This window comes from Hemitrygon akajei, chromosome 11, assembly GCF_048418815.1.
Source record: "Hemitrygon akajei chromosome 11, sHemAka1.3, whole genome shotgun sequence".
In the NCBI taxonomy this organism is placed as follows: Eukaryota; Metazoa; Chordata; class Chondrichthyes; order Myliobatiformes; family Dasyatidae; genus Hemitrygon; species Hemitrygon akajei.
Genome location: NC_133134.1, coordinates 44,932,142 through 44,958,156, shown reverse-complemented (window position 1 = coordinate 44,958,156; position 26,015 = coordinate 44,932,142). Strand labels below are relative to the sequence as shown.

The following is a 26,015-nucleotide window of genomic DNA, read 5'->3' as shown; positions in this document are numbered from 1 at the left end:
CAACAGCACACTGCAATATTTCACCACAATAATCTGGTCTTTTATTCTTCCTTCCTCACATCTATCAATGTTGTATTTTAATTGTCAAATACCTGCCCACTTACTTAACCTACCTACATCTATCTGCTGCATCTTTCTTGATTATTTAAAAACATATTTCTTCAAAATTCATACCTCTGGTGTACAGTTATAATTATTTTGTCCAAATGGTCTGAGGGTGGATAAATCTCCTGGACCTGATGGAATGCACCCTTGGGTTCTGTAGGAAGTAGTTGGAGAGATTGTGGAGGCATTAACAATGATCTTTCAAGAATCGATAGATTCTGGCATTGTACTAGATGACTGGAAAACTTCAAATGTTACTCCACTATTTAAGAAGGGTGGGAGGCAACAGAAAGGAAACTATAGACCTGTTAGCCTGACATCAATGGTTAGGAAGTTGGTGGAATCGATTGTTTGGGATGAGATTACAGAGTATCTGGAGGCACATAGCAAGATAGGCCACAGCCAGCATGGTTTCCTGAAAGGAAAATCCAGTCTGACTAACATACTGCAGCTTTTTGAGGAAATTACCAGCAGGGTAGACAAAGGAGATGTAGTAGATATGGTGTACTTGGATTTATAGAAGGCCTTTGACAAGGTGTCGCATATGAGGCTGCTTAGCAAGACAAGAGCCCATGGAATTACAGGGGAATTACTAGCATGGGTGGAATATTAGCTGATTGGCAGAAAACAGAGTGGGAATAAAGGGGTCCTATTCTGTCTGGCTGCCAGTTACCAGTGGAGTTCCACAGGGGTCGTTGTTGGGACTGCTGCTTTTTACAATGTATGTCAATGATTTTGACTATGGGATTAATGGATTTGTGGCTAAATTTGCCAATGATACAAAGATAAGTGGAGTAATAGGTAGTGTTGAGGAAACAGAGAGCTTGCGGAGAGACTTAGATAGTTTAGGGGATTGGGCAAAGAAGTGGCAAATGAAATACGGTGTTGGAAAGTGTATGATCATGCACTTTGGTGGAAGAAATGAATGGGCAGACCATTATTTAGATGGGGAGAGAATTCAAAAGATGCAAAGGGGCTTGGAAGTCCTCGTGCCAAATACCCTCAAGATTGAGTCAGTAGTGAAGTAGGCAAATGCAATGTTGGCATTCATTTCTAGAGGTATAGAATATAAGAGCAGGGATGTGATGTTGAGGCTCTATAAGGAACTTGTGAGACTACACTTGGAGTATTGTGTGCAGTTTTGCACTCCTTATTTTAGAAAGGATATACTGACATTGGAGAGGGTTCAGAGAGGATTCATGAGAATGATTCCAGGAATGAAAGGGTTACCATATGCAAAACATCTGGCATCTCTTGGGCTGTATACCCTGGAGTTCAGGAGAATGAGGGGGATTTCATAGAAACAATCCAAAAGTTAAAAGAACTAAACAGATTAGATATGGCAAAGTCATTTCCCATGGTAGGGGAGTCTAGGACAAGAGGGCACGACCTCAGGATTGAAGGATGTCTATTTAGAACAGAGATGCTGAGAAATTACTTTAGTCAGAGGGTGGTTAATCTGTGGAATTTGTTGCCACGAGCGGCTGTGGAGGCCAAGTCATTGGGTGCATTTAAAGCAGAAATAGATAGGTTCTTGATTAGCCAGGGCATCAAAGGGTATGGGGAGAAGGTAGGGGAGTGGGAATGACTGGAAGAATTGGATCAGCATACGATTGAATGGCGGAGTGGACTCGATTGGCCAAATGGCCTACTTCTGCTCCTTTATCTTATGTTCTTATGGTCAAATTTTACAGAACACAGGATAATCTGCATGTTCTTGCTTCACAAGGACAGAATGTGCAACATGCTTTAAAATACACTTAATTTTCTAATCTATTGACAAAATAGATATTCAGGCTAATAAGAATAGAATGTTGGAAATTTTCAGCAGTACAGATAGCCTCTGTGGACAAAGATGCAGGATCAGCACTTCTGAAAATGACCTTACATTTGAATTTTGACAGATTCTGAGAGGACATATTAAAGATGATGACAGCAGTTTGATAGGTACTGCTTATTAAATATTGAAGCTGATTGGTCTCAGCTCCCAAACCCCAAGCCTTCCAGCAGCCATGCCTAGTTCTCCACACTTCTCAGTCCCATTGAATTTCTATTGTAGTTTATTGTGTCATTGCCTTGGATCTTTACATAGATTTAACAACTACTGCCAAACATGAAAATATCTTAGGCAGCACACACATAATGCTGGAGGAACTCAACAGGTTAGACAACATCTACGGAAATGAATATACAGTCAAGGTTTCGGGCTGAGACCCTTCTTCAGAACTGAAACGGAAGGGGGAAACACCAGAATAAAAAGGTTGGGGGATGGGGAGGTGGATAGCTGGAAGGCAATAGGTGAAGCCAGGTGAACTGGAAAGATAAAGGCAGAAGAAGAAAGAATCTGGTGGGAAAATACCTTATATGAAAGTATATGGAAATATGTTTTCCTCCACTTAACAGGCTGTAGGCATTACACTCCCTTGCAACCTATTCTATTATTCATGTAATATCTTACAGGAAAAGGGGGGCATCATAGGGAAATTTGGTGGAGAACGTTGTTTTTTCTGTCAGTCATTGTAGGCTCAGTGGGCTGAAATGTCCCCCCTCTGTGTCACAGCAAAATATGATGAAAATACCCAGAGTACCAGGGATTGATTAGGACAACGCCAGGCTTTTTTTTTTTGCGTGTCAATTAATTGCTTAAATAGAAATGAATTCAGACAGACTTCACATGACTTCTTCCTTGAAGGATTTTGCAGCCGCCAGAGCAGGCAATAGGTCTCTCAGACCTCAGTTGTGGTAGTAAGGAGCTCTTCACCTCTATTCTACTAGTACGTTACAGAATTTCAGTGATTCGCTTCAAAGACTCATCCAACAATCAGTGGATGAATGGACAGTGTCCACACCCTCGGTAATGAGTCAAGTCGGCAGTGAGATTTTAAGCCCCGGTTGTGCTACCCATACGGGAGACTGGACTGACTCTGACACTTTGGGAAATGGTTAGAACCATCGCATCACCCCCGCCCGCATCAACAACGTGTCTTCTCTTCAGCCGGCAGTAAACGCCGATCTCTTGAACCTTCGGCTGCCCGCAGGTGCGTTACTACAGGCGGGTATGGGGGGTGGGGGCAGTGTGGCTGAGACACAGCGCAGAGGGACAAGGTTGCCTTTCGTCCGCAGCGCATCAGCTATCCACGGCAGGGACCACTCGCCATTCACTGCCCAGTCTTGGCACAGAATCTCTTCAGAAAAGTTACCGAATTGCACGGTTACTGCCTGGATCCAGCGGTCGCTGGAGTTGCGTCGCGCGCTTTCATCTCGATGGCGACTGTCAACAGCTCGCCCTGACGAAGTGTGTTGGCAAAGACCCGAGGCTGCAGGTGTCAGCCCTCTTGCTGTGAACACAAGATTTGGGCTGAACTTCCGACCCTTTTGTCTGGGCTAAAGATTATGATTTTTTTATTTTATTCACCCTTTGAGTGGATAATAACCTATTGCTAAGATGAGGCGTAAAGCAACGCACGGAGAGAAAGAGGGCGAGAAATCCAGAAACAACATCTAATAGACGAGGAGCAGACAAAGAGATAATTGCAGGCAGTGAACATCTCTATTCAGTCCGAAATAGGGATGAGTTAGAGTGAAAAGTAAATCAGGGCGTGCGGAGAGAGAGAGAGAGAGAGAGAGAGAGAGAGAGAGAGAGAGAGAGAGAGAGAGAGAGAGAGAGAGAGAGAGAGAGAGAGAGAGAGAGAGAGAGAGAGAGAGAGAGAGAGAGAGAGTGAGTGAGAGAGAGAGAGGGGGGGAGAGAGAGAGAACGAGAGAGAGGCGAGAGAGAGAGAGGGCGAAAGAGAGAGAGAAACCACGAGGAGCAGGTCAGAAACGTGATACAACATATGTGAAACGGATCTGCAAAGCAATCGAGAAAGGGAAAAGGGGTGAAATCTGTCTGATCAAATGGTAAGAAGGGGATCCATCACAAAATGAATTTACAGTAAAACGAGTTTTCCAAATTTGGAGCGTAAAAAGTGAAAAAGAGCGCACGGAGATATTAGTTTCTGGCTGTTGACACTGAAAGGGAAAACACTGTGAAGTTTATATTGCACTCGATGAATCTGCAGTGTTGAGCGGAGGTCCTACAATTGCTCTGATCAGCGAGTGTTGGGCTATGTCGCTGTTCTTTCAGCACCACACACCAAAAGGCGCAGCCGGAAAGCGTTTAAACCAGTAAAAGAGAGAGCAACTATCAGTAAGGATTTTGGAGGGGGGGGGGTAAAAATCTGTTTAAAGTAAACCACTGTTCTTTTGTTTGTTTGTTTAGAAGATGTATCAGCGCACCTGTGACGTAACCACAAAAGGAACTAAAACACCGGCGAAGTTTGTCTCTCCAATATGCTGCCTTTGAAGATCTCACCCAAGAGGAAAATGAATTCTTCAAAGATCATTAGCTATCCACATTTCCCAGTGATGGAACATCTAGTGCAAAACAATTTTTCCTTCTACGTGCACGAAGACCTCGGCAATTTGCAGAATATTCTATTAACCATCCGTGAGCCCTCTACAATCGCCCTGACGGTAATGTACATTATATCTTTCATTGTTGGCTTCGTTGGGAATGTTATGTCTATCAAAGTACTGACCAGCAAAAAGAAAACCAGGATATCCGGGGTGAGTGCCACTCGCAGTTTGCTGATAAACCTGGCCATCTGTGATCTGATGGTGGTCTGCGTTTGCATGCCCACAACTCTAGGTTATCAAATCTATAAAGCCTGGATTTATGGCGACTTTATGTGCAGAGCGGCACCTTTCACCCAGGCCGTGTCTGTCTCAGCCAGCGTCCTCAGCATCACCGTTATAAGTGTTAACAGATACTATAATGTCCACAACCCATTAAATGCTAGATCATTCTTCACCTGGAGAAAAATATTTTGGACCATTTTCGTCGTGTGGCTGCTCTCATCTTGTATCTGCATGCCTCTTATATTTATGAACAAGATAAAAGAGATTGACTCCACATTTGGGATTCCATTTTGCAGTGAAGTTTGGTCCCAAGTCAAGTTGAAACAAGCATACAACTTTATCCTCTTCTGTGCTCTTTATGGTTTGCCTGTGCTATTTAATCTAGTGATTTGCTTTCTTACTTGGCGTAAACTATGGAGCACATCCAGTCACTTTAAAGAGTGTGACACCAGGAACCAAGCCCTTCCAGCTTCAAGATTGAAAATCCGCAAAAAGATTGCCAAGATGGTGGTTGCTTTGGTTCTTCTGTTTGCCCTTTCATGGTTACCCTTCTATATGGTAGATATATGGATAGATTTCAACTCCGAAGATGCTTCAAAGGAGAATGAGACATCTTCAAAGTGGATCATGAATTTTCGACCATTTGCTCAATGGCTTGGTCTCACTAATTCTTCCCTCAATCCAATTTGCTATTGTTTTGTTGGGGACCTGTACAGATCAGCCAAGGAAATAAAGAGTAAATATAGAAGAACACTGATTTCTCTCTTCAATTATTCTTTATCTGAAAGCTCCACAAGGTCATCCATCCCTAAACTTCTTTCCTACAAAGAATCTTGTCAGACAACAACAAAAGAATTCAAATTTATTGAGACGAAACAGGGGAAGTTTAAGGATTGTTTTTCAGCCCGTGGCATTTGTGAGACATCATTAAGCACATGCAAGCCAGTTCCAAAACATAACCTTGAAGCTGGCAAAAATGACAGAAAGAACAATAAGTAGACACTCTACAATGTACTGTGGAACTAACACCTTGTCACTAATTAATCCAGTACTGTCTCCTTCAATTTAACAATATCCTGAATCCAACCAAGTTGTGAATAATTGGCTTTGTTAGATAGCCTCTGCATAACCATACAGAGTTACATAAAGCCAAAGATTGTGACATATGTAAATTCATCATTCATACTTTGGAATACCCAACATCATTCATGATTAACCATATTAGTCCTTACTTATATATGTGCTTCTATGTATATATTTCCTCTTTCTGACTTAGTAGACCAGATTTGCGTCAGGGCAAGGCCATTTTCTCCCAAATATGGCCATCATTCAAGCATTACTCTGCACAGTTATCATCAATATGCCTGTGACCTTAAAAAAGCATCATATAAATTCTTAATGCATGGAAATACACACTTCACAGCACAAAGTCATACATGGCAAGCCAGAAAGTAAACAACTTTTTAATCCTATCCTTGAAAATGGAATTAATTATTGTTCCCCTGCTACTGTATGAGGAGAGATTAAGTAATTCAGTGTACTATTGACAAACAAGAGAAAGTCTGCAGATACTGGAACAATGTACTATTGCATTCAGGATCATGCATTTGTTTGGCCCAGTTCATACTGACACCTCAGATACACAGTAAGTATAAGAAAAGACTAAGGTTCAGTTAAATTCACACATCTTGACAACCACAGAGATGCATATCTATAATAGATATATTAACAACTTGCAAGTTTATTAAATTCTATCTTTCTGAAGCAGCTGTTTTATGTTGCATTGTTTATGTAGTCTGGCTTTGACTTAGAGCTGGATTGATCACCTCTGTTGCTCTTCCATTTCTAAATGTTCTTAAAAAGGGCCAATCTGCATTTAGATCAATTAATATGCATTGTTTCCCTCTCCCTGCTCTTGAGTACTGATGCACAGCTTTGAATCTATAGATCCCAGATTCAATATGTAAACTCACCCAGATGAATTAATGTCATAAGTGTTGTCTTGGGGGGTGGGAAGATGATATATAGGTGACTGTAATGTTGAATTATTTCAATGACTAATTTTCAACAACCACCATTCATGGATAATTATTGGACATACAAAACTTGGATGAGTTCCCCCTTCTATTAATATTCCCACCATTGTTTCATGTCTCACTGTTTTGGTAATATTGATCTTTTTGTTTGTACCAGTATATTGCAGAGAATGGCATATCTAGCAATGAGTGTTTAGCACAAAATGACTTCAGCTTGCAGAGTGTTGATCACAGAAGTAAAAAGCCAGGCATGCCCTTAAGGGAAGCTCAGTACTAATTAAATTTATGCCTGAACTGAAATGTCACTTTAGTATCATGACCATTTTATTGTAATTGCTTATGAAATGTTGACTTTGCCCATAAATTTCTAAATCAATAGGTCTGTTAGTATATGCTTATTACACTTATTGGTAGGAGCTCTCATTAGGGAAGTTTAAAGCATAAGCATTAGAAAATATCAAGTTGGTCTGAAATTGTGGAAAACCCTTTTATACCTCCTTTCCAAACCTACAATATGTTAAATAAAATTATAGCAAATCTAGCCAGTGCCTCTGATGATTAATATTTCTAACCCTTTACCTTATAAGACAAAAAGGTGACCTTTAATGCTTAATATTTCTAACCTTTTACCTTATAGACAAAAAGGAGACCTATTATGCTTATGTTTTTCTCTTTAACACTGTAAGACCATAAGACATAGATGGGGAATATGACCATTCAGCCCGTTGAGTCTGCTCCACCATTCCATCATGGTTGATTCTGGATCCAACTCAATCCCATATACCTATCTTCTCGTCATATCCTTTGATGCCCTGACCAATCACGAAACTATCAACTTCTGCCTTAAGTATGCCCATGGACTTGGTACTCTACCTCAGTCTGTGACAGAACATTCTACAGATTCACAACTATCTGGCTAAAAAATTCTTACTTACCTCTGTTCTAAAAGGTCACACCTCAATTTTGAGGCTGTGCCCTCTAGATCTGGATACCCCCACCATAGGAAACATCCTCTCACATCCACCCTATCTAGTTCTTTCAACATTTGGTAGGTTTCAGTGCCATTCCCCTGCATTCTTCTAAATACTGGCCCTTTCCATTTGTTTCTTTCTCTTTCATTCTGTAGTTAGAATTTTTGTTTTCTCTGTCTCTTTCTCTCCTCTCTGAAAGGTTCTGAAATTCTTTTGTGTATCTTTTCTCTGCATCTCTCATTTTTATTTCATATTTTTCTAATCTTACGTCCTAGCAGTTTGAATCCCCATGTCCATTTTCTGCCTCTTGGATTCAATACAGAATGTCTTCTCTAAAGCACTAATATTATGATGATATGGTTTTGTTAATCTAATTCATCTGAAATATAATTTGCCACATACATCTGAGGATAAGAAAGTATTGAGAAGCAAATAGAATTGTTTGCTTCTCCAGATCGGCACCCTGCAGTTGAAGACAAAACCCTCCTTCTGTCATTTCTCCCTACCATTCCACACAGTTTTCACAAAAGAACAACAAATATACTGCTGAATAATTGAGAAAATCATGGCAGAAGCACAGATATTTTGAGTGGGTTTTGTTATCAGTCCAGCTTTGTAAAATGTAATGGTATCTAACCAAAGCTGAATGATTACATCTGCAACAATAATTCCTACTAATGGCAATAAAGACCCATACAAGAAATCAATTGCTATAGAAATGAATGGGGACTATCAGCTTTTCATATCAAATAAGTCACTGAAAATCATAATAATATTTTTGTTCTGTCATACATATAATTACTATTAAGTTTTGCTCCAGGGTGGTCTTGGCTTCTTACTTCCATTTTCAACGTTCTAAATTAATTGCATAAGTATAATAAATCTGCAGTTCATGGGATATCTGTAATCGGCTAATTCTACTTAGTTGATTTTGTTTCCAGGATTGAAGTAAAATTAATTTGCAATAACATCGCTATCTGTTCATTCATCAGATGTTTTTAAAGTTTTTGCAATTATTCTTTTCTGCATGATACAATGACCCACTTTAGATAGGAGATGCAAAGATATCTATGAATTGTAAATTGTTTATCCTTTATCAGTAAAAGCAGCAGTGGCTGAGAAGAATGAAACCAGGTGTGTCTTAGAGATTTAGCACTCAACCAGCAACTAAATGACATTCATTGCATCTTTCTTTTCAGTATTTCAGTTCCAGCTCTGAAAACTTGGTTTTAATAATGGACACACTCAAGTAATACAACCTACTTATGTAACTGGATTTCAGTTCATCAAGTGATATACTGTATTTTACTAACTACTTTATGAGAATACTTGTGTACTTTTGCCACAAACAAATTATCTGGTTTAACCAATTCTCAATTGTAGTATTTAAAATTTCCTAAGATCCTTTTTCTTCTCTTCATGGCAAGTAAGCTTTTGTCTACAAAGCTTTTTGGTTGTAAGTAATCTATGTTAAAAGCATCTCATAAGCATCTCATTATATTTAATGTGGGAGGGTCCACAATTTATTCATGCAAACCTCTTCCAAAATGGGTAAATTCTAGCAAATTACTGTCATTGTAACTACCTGCAACTTCCTTTAAGATAATTTGTAGAATGTTTAAAGGCTAAATAATCACTGGACTAATCTTTTAACAATGCCTATAAAGGTATCAATCATTTCAGAATCAAGGCGCAGCTAGTACAGGTTAAGTTACCGGTAAATAAGTTCTTAAATTTGTGAGATGACAATTTATCAGGTTTGCTATTTCTTAAAGCTCAATTTAAAATATGTTTTAAATGTTTAATTGTGGTTGACAATCAATTGAAATATTACTAGTATTCACACTATGTTGTAAAAATATATATGAGTAAAAGAAACTTGAGATAATTGAACTAGACTTAAGAGATCAACGTGCTGCAGTAGCAGTGTCTTCATTTTTCTACTATTCTAATGAAAGTAGCTGGAACTTGGGCTCCCAGCCAGGTACAGCTATCAATTATAACCAATGTTTTGATGACAAGCTGCTATTGTCTTCAGAGATGTTTGTCATATACATTGGGAAAGCACTAGATCCTTTTTTAGCTAGAACTTGTTTCCCCCTGCTTGAATTTCTGTAAGAGACATACATGAACAAATTATAGTTTCTCCTACTTTTTACTGTGAAGCAGCATTTTTAATATAGGTTCTATACAGAAGAGATTAATTGTTGCTAAATGAAGATTAAGGCTTCACTTTTATTTGCTTAATATTTGCTTAAGTTTCTCAGTACATTTATGACTGTCATTCACATAATGTAATGGGTAAAACATGTCAGTTACCTGACTGTGCCATTCCTTAAATAAAATGAAATATCTAGCTTTAGGAGCTATGCCAAGTAATTCATAACTAATATGGGATAAAACTCATTATGTGCAACATGAAGTTATTGGTTGATTCTAAATCTGTAGCTGCATCAACAATTGGGTTTCATGCTTTCCAGCCATTGCTATTGTTGTACAATAAGGAGATGTTTTAATTCTAGAACTTACTTACATCTCCTCAACCCACCTTCCCCCCCCCCCCCCCAAGCTGGTGTTGCTATCATATGGAACTGTGATTAATTAAAAAATCACTAACATGTTACAAATTGATGGATAAAAGCTGCAGCTAATCAATTGCCAGAAAGCTTTAGATTTAATGAAGTTTAGCAAAATAACTGAGAAGATGGTGTATAAGCTGAGAGAGTACGATATCTTTAACTCCCATTGCATGCTTAGCAGCTGAGTATTTAATCTGCTGCTACACTGCTCACTTAGGTATGAACCAACTCAGTCACATCCGTTTATATTAGGTAGCCAAATTACTATTTCAAATGCCATGAGTGGCTACCATGCATTACTTTGGTTAATCCATTTTTTGCATTGCCCCTGTTAAAATATGGAATTATCTTATAATGATTCCAAACAATTGCCAAGATTGATGGCTTTAAATTGTTGCTAAATCATACAGCATGAAAATTGACATGCTGGCCCAACTGGTCTGTGCCAAGCAAGATGTCCAAGTGAGGATGTCCGAATAAGAATGTCCAAGTGAGACCCATTTGCCTGCATTTGGCTCATATCCTTCCAAACCTTTCTTATCCATTTACCTGTCCAAGTGAAAACAATTACCGTAGTCGTTTGCATCAGTACAAACTAGCATCACGATATACTGAATGAATCATTTTATTATATGCGTCTATCAGTATGATGTAACTATGACACTGATATTATCAAAGGTGTCAGTGAATGCAATGCCAACTTGGATAGCTGAAACACATTTAAAGCCATCTTAGATTATATGTGACTCTATCATATTTGCAGTGCAAGCAATGTATCTATTATTAAAGCTCACTAAGTGACCTATACTACCATGCTAAATTGCAAGAAGTGGTCCAAACAGTGCATTAATTTATGAATGAAATTAGCTTGTCATGTTTAATCAGGATCGTTGTGGCTTTTAAATATTTGTTGGTATTTTAAATCATGTGAAACAATGTTTTATAACCTTAAATGTACTACTTTTGATCTGCAGATAGTTGTAAAAGCATACAGCACAGAAGACCATCAACTTGGTTTATCATGCCTCCTTCTAATTGCAAATGATGCTTGCTCCATTAGGTGCAAAATAACACAATGTTCCCAAAAGTGATGACTGTAATATATTGTCCCTCTATGTAAAAATAGTGCATCACCAGGGTGGCATTGGTGCCATAAGCTACATAGTTAAGAGATAAGTTAAGAGATAGAAATAAGGTGTATGCCTTTACAGAGTGAATATTATTTATATCAGAACTGCTGGACATTCTGGAACTTTGTCAGTCTTAAGTAGTTTCACACATCATTATTACTGTTTTAATTTATACTATTAACACTGTTAAATTATTGATCAGCGTAAAAAAATAATAATCAGTGTGGTCCTCTGCATTGATATCTTTTCATACAAAATGATCCTTCACCAGGAATTAACCAGTAACTAAATTAATTTTAAATCATTGCCAGGGAGGATAGAATAAAATGAAGGATTTCATCTTTATTTGCAACTCATCACTGATTGGTCCTTTCAAAGTCTGGGATCTATATTGAGGGATAATCACATTACATGGCTTAAATGCAAAACTTCCAGAACCTGTATAGCACTTGTGGTTCATGAAAGGCTTAGATAAAATGAAGACATCCATTATTGGATATTTCCAATAGTGAGTGAGACTAGGGCCAGAGGGAACAGCCTTAGGGTAGAGGACTCCCCTTAAGAACAGATATGAGGAGGAATTTCTTTAAACAGAGGGTGGTGAATCTATGGAATTCATTGGCAGCCACAGTGGTGGCAGCTGAGTCATTGGGTATATTGAAAGCAGAGGGTGATTTTTGATTAGTGGAGATGTCAAAGATTATAGGAAGAAGGCAGGAAAATGTGGTTGAGAAGGAAAATAAATCAGCCATGATCAAATGGCAAAGCAAATTCAATGGGCTGAATGGCCTAATTCTGCTCTTATATTTTATGATTTGATGTTGTTATCATTTCTGAAATATCTTTGTTTCATATTGAATCTGAGTACTAAAGTACAGCTGAAGTATCTGGGTAATTTTCTACATGGAAGTAGTTCAATTTGGAATAGTCATTTTACCTCCTAGTGATATTGGTTCATATCAGTTTGTACAGTGGACAATTTATCACTCTGTATTATTCAATATCTGTAAGTGGTGTGAAAATAAAATCATTTCTGTGTTTAACATGAGAGGAAATATCGTCTCATATGTATTTATTGTCAATTAAGAAATAAGTTATAAATATAACATTCAGAAATGCAATTCATAAACCACATTGAATACTTTGAATATTTTAATGCTCACAATTATCTTTGCATAATATTAAATTGAAAGTCAGATACAAGAGAATTTGTAGAATCAAGAACTCTCAGAAAATAATACCTTCCTCTTTAGCTGTCAGGAAACTTAAAGGATGCTTGACACAAAAGCAGTGGAATGGAGATGATTTAGTCATAACTGATAAAGTTAATAACAGACCACAAAATAACAAGCTATGAGAGACCACAAAACAAGAGAGAACAGACAGCAGACACACTAAACAAACTAAACACAGCAGGCAACAAGGTAAATCTTAGGCAGTGAGAGTGAAAGCTAGAAGCAACCGCAGTTAGTGAACAAGTACTGTGGATAAGGACCAGGGTTAAATAGGCTGCAGGTGATGAGTCTGGAATGAGTAGCAGGTGAATTCTATTAGCTCGGTAGAGATGGGGAGGAGCCTGTATGTGTGGCCTGGGAAGTATTGACAAGAGCAGGCCTGACACTAACAAATACTTCAATAGAAAAACTGTATTTCAGTTTGTCCACTAGTACCTAGTATGGGGTGTGTGGATGTGCATGTGTGCAAAAGTGAATATTGACAACAAATGAACTTCTCTGTGATATCTCTGTTGGAATGTCAATCAAACTTCCGTACAAACAAAAGCCACATGGGTAAAGTAACAGAAGATGGTGAGAGGAGAAAAAAATGGATGGAAAGCTGTCTAGAAAATCATCAAATCCACGAAAATAGGAATTTTGAGGAAGGCTAGGAACTCTGAAACTTCACCAGGAGCTCACTACTCTGCTTTTTTTTTTGAGTAGTTATGTTGAGTACCAACCAAATATCTGTTAAAGTTCCAAAAATAAAATCAATTGTTACATGGTGTGAATGAGGCAGCTTATATATTGAAAATAAGTCCAGAACTTAGCCTAGTAGCAGACATTAGTTTTTGGCAGCATTCACTTTGAAGAAGACTTGAGCTTATTTAAGATACCCTTTTGCAAAATTTGGGTGTTCTGAATGTCGACTATAAATGTCCAGTTGGGCTCAAGAAAATAATTTCTACAACAATCATTAGGGCCATTATTAAACTGGCGTTTCAAAAATTTGAAGCCTGAGGATGTTGAAGTTCTGTTCCTGACTCTTGCAGAGTTGAATGGTCCCTAACAACCTACAGCCTTGGTCATCTGCAATGTTAAATGTTCCATTTCCTTCGACCATCCACTGTGCCTCTGATCACCTCTTTGCTTCTACACATGTACCAGGGCAACAGCTGCTAACAAGATGCTCAAAATTGAATTTCCTTGCTAGTGAATAGACAGAGGACATTTCACATAAGGTGCAGTTGCATAAATAAGATCTAAGGTCAAATATTGACTTTATCCTATCACTTCCAGAACTGAAATTCATGCTAGCAAATATGTTTCTTGTTCAATTCTTTAACATATTTAAATTATTGCTCAGACAATATTAGTCCAGTCACATAACCACAGAACCAGCAGACCCTTGTGTTTAATTGTACAATTAACAACTCATGCTCATCGGAGTTTGGTAGATTCTATTAAAAAAAATTTCTCATGAAACATTACATATGATAGGAATACCCTGTATCTAAATCTAAGCACATAGCTAATGAAGCTGTCATGGGTACTTTGTTCTTCATTTGCATTGTGTTATGCCTGAGCAAGGTTTGACTAGGAAGTAATTTACTGGAAATGTGCATACTTAATTTCAGTCCTAATGTCACTGTCTCCCAGATGACACAAAGAGTACTCAGTGAACTAACAGATTTCTATTCAAAACACCTCCTCAAGAATAGTGGAAATTTATCCAGAAATAAGATAGATTTCAATTAGAAATTAGACCTTTAAAGTCACAAATTGTTTCCGGGTATTTGACAAGGTTGCTCAAATTTTTGCAGGAGTGAACTAAAAGAGGTTAAGGTAAGTAAATGAAGCAGGTCTTAATGATGCCTTGAAGGGGAAATGGGGCAGACAGGTGGAAACGATTTCTTTGAAAATTCCACAAGGGCATAGGTGGTAATTAAAATCAAAAATAAATACATAAGTGCACTGAGAAAAAGGACCAGGAGTAACGACTTGGCCACTCTTACCTGTTCTACCCTGCGAATAGATCAGAATCAATCTGCCCTCTTAATATTTTCATGCTCAATATGCTTGTCCTTGGTTATCCCTGATATCCAGAAACCTATTAATTTCAGTTGTGAGTGAAATAAATTACTGAGCCTTCTTGAACACTCCAAAGAATTCCAAAGATTCACTGACCACAGCAAAAATAAAAGGTTCTTCTTATACTACATATTTCTCTGGGACCATGATACTTGGTTTTACACTCATCAGAGAAGAGAAACATCTTCCCTATACATATAACCCCTTGAGCCCTGTAAAAGCAATTCTGTACACTGCAGCTCAGTCCCCTCTCATTCTTCTGAATTCCAAAGGATAGGAATCTGGCCTATTCATTCTTCTCCTTGTGATAGAACTGCTCCCAGGGAACCAGCCTGGTGAGGATTCTCTGTTCCTCTCCTTTACAAGTATATATTTTCTAAAGTAAACAGACCAAAATTGTACAAAATACTCCAGGTGTCATCTCACCAAGACTCCATAGATTTATTGTAAGATATTTTTACTCTAGTACTCAAATCCTTTAATAATGAAAGTGATCTACTTGCTTTAGTTCTATATCCCCTAATAACCTTAACTCATGCATTTCTATCCTCTTCTGTAGTTAGGTGAGTGCTGAGTGATTTTACAATAATGATAGAAAGATAATATATTAATGATATATGGAAAACTTGAAATTTTTTGATTGATTAAATGGACCCAAATATTCAGCTAAATAAGATAAAGAGAATGATGTGATAAACGTTTAGGTGCCTCTTTTCTAGGATATAAAGGGAAATGCTTTTCAGCATCACATGTGTCATTGGCCTTTTAAGTTCACAGTGAATATTGCACTTCATGCACTTTTCCATTGGAAGTACTCATTACTTAGTGCATTCCTATCCAATGAATAACAATTAATCTTTCCTTCCCAGAACTTCTGGAGAAAATAAAAGTTCGATTCCAACCTGCCTTTCTAGTTCTTTATTGAGCTAGGTTATCTCACTTGTCTCCTTTGTGGCCAATGCACCACTATCCAGACCATGCTCACTTTTTTTGTGCTGCCATCAGGAAGGAAGTACAGGAGCCTCAAGACCCACAACACCAGGGTCAGGAACAGTTATCACCCCTCAACCTTCAGACCCTTGAACCAGAGAGGAAAGTTTCTCTCAACCTCACTCACTCCCAACACTGAACTGTTCCCACAATCTATGGACTCACTTTTAAGGACTCTTCATCTTATGTTTTCAATATTTATTATTATCATTAATTCCAATACTTTTCTTTTTGTATTTGCACAGTTTGGTGTCTTTTGCACATCGGTTGTTTGTCTGTCTTGTGAGTTGTTTTTAATGAATTCTGCTGTGGATTTTATATTTACTGTGAATGCCCAGAAGAAGATAAATCTCAGGGTGGTTTATAGTGACATATATGTACTTTGATAATAAATTTACTTTGAACTTTGAACTTTTTATAACCGGTTGTTTTCTATGTTTCCTGAATCTGGTAAATTGGTTTGATCAAAAGTCAGAAACAAATCCTTTTAATTAAGTCATCTCCCCATTTCACGATAGCATTTTGTTGAAATCTATTAACCAAATAAGCTCAAAGTTTTGATATCATTTGATGGCTTCCTGCCACGTGTACAATGGTGCTAGAAAGTTTGTGAACCCTTTAGAATTTTCTGTTTCTGCATAAGTATGACCTAAAATGTGATCAGGTCTTCACGCAAGTCCTAAAAGTAGATAAAGAGAACCCAATTAAATAAAATACAGAAAACATACTTGTTCACTTAGTTATTGAGAAAAACGATCTAATATTACATGTATTTGTTGGAAAAAAAGTATGTGAACTTCTAGGATTATTAATTCATTTAAAAGGTTAATTAGAGTCAGGTGTTTCACTCACAATCATGTGTGAGTGTGGGAGCCCTTGCCCTATTTACAGAACAAAAATCTGGGTCTTCACTATCAAAGTCTGATCTTCACCACACAGGTTTTTGGAAATGTACCATGCCTCAAACAAAGGAGATTTATGAAGACCTCAGAAAAAAAATGGTTGATGCTTACTAGGCTGGAAAAGGATACAAAACCATTTCTAAGGAGTTTGGACTCCACTAATCCACAGATAGATGGTGTACCAATGGAGGAAATTCAACACCATTATTACTCTGGAGAACCCCAGAGTAACATCTAATGAGATACAGGCCTCTCTTGCATTGGCTAATGTCGGTGTTCATGAGTCTACCATCAGGCAGACACTGAACAACAATGGTGTGCATGGCAGTACTGCAAGGAGAAAGCCACTACTCTACAAGAAGAACATTGTTACATGTCTAAAGTTTGCTAAAAACCACATGGATAAGCCAGAAGGCTATTGGAAGAGTGTTCTGTGGATGGGTGAGTTCAAAATAGAACTTTTTGGCTTAAATGAGAAGCCAAATGCTTAGCAAAAAACAAACACCGCATTCCAGCATTAGAACCTCATCCCATCTGTGAAACATGGTGGTTGTAGTGTCATGGTTTGGACCTACTTTGCTGCATTGGGATGAGGATGGCTTGCCATCATTGATGGAACTATGAATTCTGAATTGTACCAGCAAATTCTGCAGGAAAGTCTCAGGGTGCCTGTATCCATCCATGAACTGAAGCATAGCAAGACAACAACCCTAAACCCACAAGTCAGTCTACCAAAGAAAGGTCAAAGCAGAAGAAATTTCATGTTTTGGAATGGCCAAGTCAAAGTCCTGGCCTTAATCACATAGAACTGTTGTGGAAGGACCTGAAGCAAACAGTTCATACAAGGAAGCCCACCAACATGTCAGAGTTGAAGCAGTTTTGTAAGGAGGAATAGCCTAAAATTCCTCCAAGTCAAGGTGCAGGACTGATCAACAGTTACTGGGAACATTCGGTTGAAATTATTGCTGTACAAGAGGGTCACAGCAGTTACTGAAAGCAAAGGTTTACATACATTTTTCCAACAAATACTTGCAATATTGTATCATTTTTCTCATAAATATATGAATAAGTATAATGTTTTTTGTGTTATTTATTTAATTGGGTTCACTTTATCTAGTTTTAGGACTTGCGTGGAGATCTGATCACATTTTAGGTCATATTTATGCAGAAAGAGAAAATTCAACAGGGTTCACAAACTTTCTAACACCACTGTATTTGCATCCAAGTACCCCAAATCATGATAACTCTCTGACAGTGGTGTCTGAAAAGAGGATGCTGTCCAAGTTGCATGCCATCTTGGACAATGTCTCCCACCCACTCCATAATGTACTGGTTAGGCACAGGAGTACATTCAGCCCGAGACTCATTCCACCGAGATGTAACACTGAGTGTCATGGGAAGTCATTCCTACCTGTGGCCATCAAACTTTACAACTCCTCCCTCGGAGTGTCAGACACCCTGAGCGAATAGACTGATCCTGGACTTATTTCCACTTGGCATAATTTACTTATTATTATTTAATTATTTATGGTTTTATATTGCTATATTTCTACACTATTCTTGATTGGTACAACTGTAACGAAACGCAATTTCCCTTGGGATCAATAAAGTATGTCTGTCTGTCTATATTTTTAAATATTGGTAATTAACATAAATTTACCATGCAAATATCTTTAATGAGTGCCTTCAGGATGCCCTCACAAAATATCTTTCCCTAATGTATTCATGCCTGGTTGCCATGTGTTTATTAAGCACATGAGGCTTTCTTCTCTAAATTATTTGCATCAATGAAACACAGGCAGCTTAAGTAAATGGTGAATCAGGAAAAAATGCATTTATGTTATGTATTTCAAATTTGCAGCCATTGGAAGTGTAATTTGTAGGAACAGTGCAATAAAATATGACAAAGAACAGGTAATCTGCTTTGTTGATGGGGATGAATGCCAGTCCAAATACTGGGACTGCCAGAAAAGCTCTGGCAGCCTTGGGGCTTTGATGAAGCCAACTAGCATATTTTCTCAAGTGTTGGATATTATACCTACCAACACCTCAAAGCATTTCTTAACATCTCTTGTTCCTGGTAAACATTACAATTAACATAAAGCCGGAAATCATGGCAAATTGTCCATAGGTTAGGTAGCAAGTGTGGAGGAAGAAGCAAAGACCCATCATCAGACTTTTCATTTTGCAAATCCCACTCCATTTATGATGGATTCTGACATCTTAATTGTGACAAAGGCTGCCCCCAACTTGAGCCAGGGGATTTTTGCCTTCTGGCAGAAACGATTATTGTTGCATACATCTCACAGGTGTAATATTGTAGATTTAGTTCTGGCCCTGTTTCCAAGATATCTAAACGATCCAGGAAAAAAGGATCTCAATTACACTCAGTGAGAATGCGATTGTGCTGGAGTCAGTCAGAAGTGATTCAAAGTCAAAGCTGAGTTCATTTTCATGCACACTAATACATGTATGCACAAGTACAATGTAAAACTTACTTGCAGCAGCATCACAGTATTCACAAAAAATATAAGTTAGCAGCTACATTAAACACTGCCGTAGGAAAGCAGCATCCATCATCAAAGATCCTCACCACCCAGGCCATGCTCTTTTCTCACTGCTGCCATCAGGTAGAAAGTACAGGAGCCGCAGGACTCACACCACCAGTTTCAGGAACAGTTACTACCCCTCAAACATCAGGATTTTGAACAAACAGGGATAGCTGAACACTTTCTATTTGCAGAGTTTGTAATCTTCTCCTGTTATAATTTCTATTCTATAGATTGCCCAGAGAAAAATTAGTCTCAGGGTTGTACGTGGTGACATATCTGCACTCTGATAATAAAATTTATTTTGAACTTTGAAATTAAACCTAAATTAGACAAATTTAGAAAAGAAAGAGAACAATTATGACAAAAGAAAACAAAGTCCATTGTAGTGCAAATTGGTGAAAGAAATCATAGTGTTACTGAGGTTACATCCACACTAGACAGGATAATTTTGAAAACGCCGGTTTCGCATAAAAACAATAGGTGTACACACTATGCGCTTTTAAAAATATCTCTGTCCACATTGAAACGGAGATTTTGTCGAATCTCCTCCTGCACATGCGCAGGACACATCTACCGAAAACAAGCAATATGTTTGGTGTCGAATCTCGCCGTGAAAGACAGTGTGTGTTTGTTCAGTTACAGACTAGAAAAACTTAAACGACAGACAGCTGTTGGTTCTCGCGCAGGAAGATTTAAAAGTAAAAAAAAACAAATACTGAAGCGTATGGAGGTAAACAACAGGGAGTTCACGGACAGTATGACCCGGCAGACGACGAACATTGAAAAACTGACTAACTCTGTTGCATTAATAAAGCACCTTGTTAAATGTGTAAAACATGTCTGCATCAGTATTATTTTGTATTTCCATACAATGTTACATTAGGCTGTTACACATCTATTGTCAGAGAAATACTTGCATAAATAGGTAAACCACCTTCATACAAGCAAGGACAGAAAACAGGGCAAAGTGAGTACAGTATACTTATTTATTCAGTAAGTTATGGGTCAAAGTATTTGGTGAGTACATTTCAAACTCTTCTGGCTTCAGTCTCATGGCCTTCTGTTCTGAAATTGTTAGGTTGTGAGGGTGTTTGCATTCAAGAAAACAATGAAATGGCGCGCTGCCATCTGACAGCGTTTTCAGAAGTCTCCGGTTACCCCGTCCACACTGATCTGCCCGAGCAGCGTTTTCAAAAATACCCACCCTGGAAAGCGTTTCTGAAAAGCTCCGCTTTCGGGGACGAAAACACTATTTTAGTGTGGACGGAGGGTAAAAACGAAGAGAAAAAGTTTTGGTTACAGATTTATCCGGTGTAGTGTGGACGTAGCCTGAGATAGTTATTAAGATAGTGCATCTGAATGCTTCTTGAATTGGAGAGATTTAGTTAGGAGGAGGGATTAGATCAGCTTGCCTTGTTTTCCTGGGAGCAAAGGAGGCTGACATGTGTTAGATTCTGAGAGGCACGATTATGATAATTGAACAAATTCATTTACACAAACAGGGAGGCTTAGGTTTTTCAGAGGAAGGAGATTTAAAGGGATTGGAGGGAAAATTTTTAATGGAGAGATTGGTTGGTATCCGGACCACACTGCCAGAGGCGGTAGTAGAGCCAGGTATAAAATCATGCTTAACAGGCATTTGGACAGAATACAGAGAGAAATGTGGGGCACATGGAATTAGTGTCAATGGGCAAAAATGTCACTATGGACGTGGTGTGTCATAGTGCTCTGTAGGACCCTTTCTGTTTTGTTAAAATCCATGACTCTAATGCTAGGCACGAGCTGTCAGTGTGGTTATGCTTCCACTGATGCTTGCATGTGGATGGGAAGGATGGGCATGAGTTATGGAAGTGAATAAAGGCTGTTTTCACTTCTGTGACACCAGAGGAGCAATCCTCTAATCTTTCTAATATTTCCACATGATGGTCCTTGCATGTTACTGAGACTACACAAAAAACTGTGTATGTTAGGTTTGAATCCTTCCACAGATTTTGCAGAGTGGCCCTCATAAATTTAGGGAGCCATTGTCCCAAACAAACCTGCTCAGTATAGTTACAACAGAAGAATACAACTTCAGCAAGGGGATCAGTGTTACTTCTGTATAAATCTTCTTTGTACTTCTGGTGTACCTGAAAAACAACCTTACTGCTTCTGGGAGCTTTCTCTGCATGAAGTAGCAGCTTTTCTACAGTACAACTGTGAGTCAACTTCAAAAAAGATTTTATTGATTGCTAAATTTTGTGAAATATCCCAAGGACAGGGAAAACACAATTTGGACACTGTCTTCCTTAAGTTATGAGCGCTGATGCAAAAATATTGGTTTTACTCCTTGAGTTTGGGAAGGTCTGATAGATGAGCTATTAAAACTATAGATGAATTAAGTAAAGTACAGGAAATGGAAGTGTTTCCTCTAGTTAGAGAAATCAGAATGAGGAAGGCAAAATTTAAAAAATAGAATTAAAATACAAATAACTGTACATTCTATGGTATGACAGAGTAGGTTTGGAGGGCTGAATGGCTTTCTCTCATTGTCTTGAATAGACTCAGAGAGAGGACAAACTCTGATATATCTCAAAATTCTTTATGAAGGAGATGGAGCCCTTTTGTTAATTAAAGCCAAAGCTCAAGGGTCTCTTACCATTAATGGCTATTTTATTAATTTTACACATTAGCAAGATTAGTGTCTAATTAGCACCCCATACTGTTAAAGCACCTCCTTCATATGATGTTAACACCAGATGTCTGAAAGGAAAGCGCAGTCTATTTGTCAATACAAACATCCAATCTAATTAAGATCTTTATTAATTTACCTCATCTATTTACAGCAATGTTGCTACCTCTAACTAAAACAAATTTTGTTCTGTTTTGCATCTATGTAAACATTTGAGCTTTTTGTGTTGTAATGTTTAAAACAATTAGCCTTTGTTGCCATGGGAGATCTAACCAAATATCCTAATGAAGGCATTAACTTGTGGTAGATAAGGGACAATTTTCCTCAGAGATGACAAGTTCCATATGGCACTATTTCTCATAGAATCAATTAAGTGGTAACCACCTATAAATCATAGCCTGTGGAATCTGTCCACTGAACTTGGTTCGATCCCAACATAATGATCATTCTGCATCTCCGTGTATTGGAATGGACAACAGTCAAAAGTGTGGAAGGTAACTGGAATTTTTTTTTAATTAATTGTGATTGGTGCCGCAGTAGCATAGCAGCTAACATGACGCTATTACAGCTCGGGAAATCGGAGTTCAATTCTGGCATCCTCTTTAAGGAGTCAGTACGTCCTCACCATGGAATGCGTAGGTTTTCTCTGCGTGCTTCAGTTTCCTCCCAGAGTTCAAATACAGACCAGTTAGTAGGTAAATTGGTCATTGTAAATTGTCCCATGACTAGGTTAAGGTTAAATCAGGGGTTGTCAGAGGTTGCTGAGCAGTGTGGCTCAAAGGGCCAGAGTGGCCTATTCCGTGTGTATGTCTAAATAAAAACAAAATAATGTAAATGTTGTTTAAATTGTTTAAAATATTTATCATTAGTTCTCTTAATTTTTAAATAATGTAATTAATGTTGTTTGTGAATGCCAGCAGTTTTGATGGGCAGTTAAGTCTTAGGGCATGGTTTCACCAGCTGTGAGCAAGTTCTTCACCACTCTGGTGGAGCCAGTATGATGACATATATACCTGGATTTTACTGGTGAGATTGGGGTTAATGTCCAAAGTTCAACATTTAAAGTAACTTTATTATCAAAGTACATACATGTCACGATGTAGTACCTTGAGCTTCATTTTCTTGCAGGCATTCACAGTAGCTACAGAAAAGTACTACACGGACAAACGACTAATGTGCAACAATGCCAAATGTCCGCATGAATCCAAATGTAGTAATGCTACTGGGCTAGCAACTAGAGTGATAGGCCATTGATCTAGAGGCAAGCCTTACAGCCATCCAAGAGGGAAGTGCTGGAGCTGACGTGGCATCCAGTCTGGAGTTCGTGCTGCCCCAGACGTTCGCTCAGCAGAAGACAAATCATATTGTGTTCACTGCAGACTTGGACTCAGAGCCTTGGGCTATTTTATTTTTTGTGTGACTGTATTTTACTGATTCCTTATATATGCTTTCTATCTTAAACAGAATCAAAATCAAAATCAGGCTTACAATCAGTGGCATGTCGTGAAATGTGTTAACTTTGCAGCAGCAGTACAATGCAATACATGAAAAATACAGAAAAAATTAATTACTGTAAATATATATATGTATTTAAATAGTTAAATTAAAATAAGTAGTCCAAAGGAGAAAGGTTAAAAGAGAAGTAGTGAGATGGTGTTCATGGGTTCAATGTTCATTTAGAAAGTAGACGGCAGAAGGGAAGAAGCTGTTCCTGAATTGTTTAGTGTGTGCCTTTAGGTTTCTGTACCTCCTTCCTGATGGTAACACTGAGAAGAGGGTAAGAGGCTATAACCTGGGTGGTGGGAGTCCTTGGTAGTGCAAGCCACTTTTCTGAGGCAGCTCTGCTTGATGATGTCTTGGATGCTATGGAGGCTAGTACCTATGATGGAGCTGACTAATTTTATAACTCTCTCTATTTTACTTAAATCCTGTGCAGTAGCCACCCACACCCCATACCAGATGATGATGCAGCCAGTCACAATGCTCTCCACAGTACATCTGTGGAAGTTTTCGAGTGTTTTGGGTGACAAAGCGAATCATCTCAAACTCCTGATGCAATATAGCCACAGTCTTGTCTTCTTTATGGCCACATCAATGTGTTGGGACTAGGTTATTGATACCCAGGAACAAGAAATTGCTCACTCTCTCCACTTATGCCCTTCTATGAGGTTTGATTTGTGTGGCCTCGTCTTACCTTTACTGAAGTCCACAATCAGCTCTTTGGTCTTACTGATGTTGAATGCAAGATTGTTGCTGTGACACCACTCAACGAGCTGGTATAGCAGAATGTGTTATATGTACCTTGTGCTGTGAATGACTGTTGGTACTACGTTTTGCATCTTGGTCCTGCAATAATACTGCTTTGATTGGCTGTATTCATGGATATTCATGTGTGGTTGAATGACAATTAAACTTGAACTTGAAATTGACACATGTGTTTAAGCACTATCATGGCAACCAGGGAATTTAAGTTAAATTATAACAAACATGGAATTTTTTTTCAACTGAAAAGAAAAGCTGGTCTCAGTGTTGGTAACCATGGAGCCCACAAATGTTTTACTGGGAGGAAATCTGCCATCCTTAGCTCTTCTGTCCCGCAGGTTAGCCCATGAATGTGATAGACTCCTAACTGCTTCCTCAGGTCAGGGATAAGTAGGGATGGGCAATAAATGGCAGCCTTACAAGAAAAGGGCACGTCTTGAGATTAGATGTTTCTTTCAAATTCTTAAATAAGCAGTTAGTTCACCACTTCATGAAATCCTTTGAAAGCGATGCTTTCCTAATGTTTGGGTTGAGAAATTTGTTTGTCAGCTCCAAAAACTCTAACCCTGTTTTGCTAAAAGGTGAGTTATCCTGGACCAGAGCAATATTGTACACATTTCTATGTTCCTTAAAACCTTTTGAAAAATTCATCCCTGCAGAATTTTGTGTTCTCACTCACACTTTAATTCTGACATAAAACTTCCCCAATTGACAAGAACAATAATGAAACACGCAAAATTTATTTGTATTGAGATTTTAAGGCGTAATGGCTTGAAAAAAATTGCAGCTCTTAATTATTCATATAATAACCAGGTCGTACTGACCCTGCTTCCACAGAATTTGTGCTATTTAAGTTTAAATTATGTTCTTTGATCTTACTGTGATTTTTGTCTTTTGACAAGTAGAAGCATAGCCTCATCTGCGTGCCTTGACTGTTTGCCCCTGGAGATTAAGGTCAGTATTGCTCAGCCTCAGGATCATTCCAAACTGCTGTTATCGATGCCAGCCGCATCTCATAGCTTTCTGCTCGCTGCTGCCTAGAGGAATTCCCCCAGCTCCAAACTCAAGCAGAGGAGACCTCACTTATTTTGCCTCAGCCCATAGAAATGACTACGCAGACCTGGACATCTGCAGGCTTCTCCAAAGAGCAGGCATTCAGAGACTGCGCACGTGCCCTTACAGTGATGTCTCTGCTAATCTCCTGTCATGTTCAGTATGGCTTTACACGGAGAAATCAGCAAAGTGATCAGTGAGCCTCGTAATTCCCCAAATTACTTCTACAATCAATGTTAAGTGAGGCCAAACTACTGCTGAAACACCAAAAATGAAAGGAAATGGGTCATTTTATAGGTCTTACTTCCATAAAACAAAATTATGACAAATTGAAAACCTGATTTCAAATTGAAAATCCTGAAAATTGGCAGGCTTAATTCCTGGATAACCCGTTCCAGGGCAAGCACATAGATATACCGTAATCATAATGAAAGCACGTCAGCATCTTTACTTCCTTGGGAAGTTAAGGAGGTTTGGCTTGTCACTGAGCACTCTAATGGATGTCTACAAATATATCCTGACTGGTTGCATCCTGGTTGAAAGTGCAGGAACGTAAGAAGCTACAGAGAGTAGTGGACTGCCCGGTGCATCACAGGCACATCCCTCCCTACCGTCAGTAGAACCTACAGGAGGTGCTGCCTCAATACGGCAACATCCAGTTTCAAAGATCCACACCATCCGCTATGACCACTTTGCATCAAAATGGACATTTCTGGTTGTTCTAATTGTGTTGCTTTTCTTGTAAAGATTGTGTGTAATTTATGTTTGTATCTTTCTCG

General features: G+C 38.5%; 1 protein-coding gene across 1 annotated transcript; it reads left to right on the top strand.

The window, feature by feature from the left end:
- Positions 1 to 3,043: 3,043 nt before the first annotated feature.
- On the top strand, positions 3,044 to 5,840 carry LOC140735095 (QRFP-like peptide receptor). Its single transcript, XM_073059892.1, has 2 exons — positions 3,044 to 3,143; positions 4,364 to 5,840. Exon 2 carries the CDS (start codon positions 4,435 to 4,437, stop codon positions 5,779 to 5,781), a length of 1,347 nt encoding a protein of 448 aa, XP_072915993.1. The 5' UTR covers positions 3,044 to 3,143; positions 4,364 to 4,434; the 3' UTR covers positions 5,782 to 5,840.
- Positions 5,841 to 26,015: the final 20,175 nt, after the last annotated feature.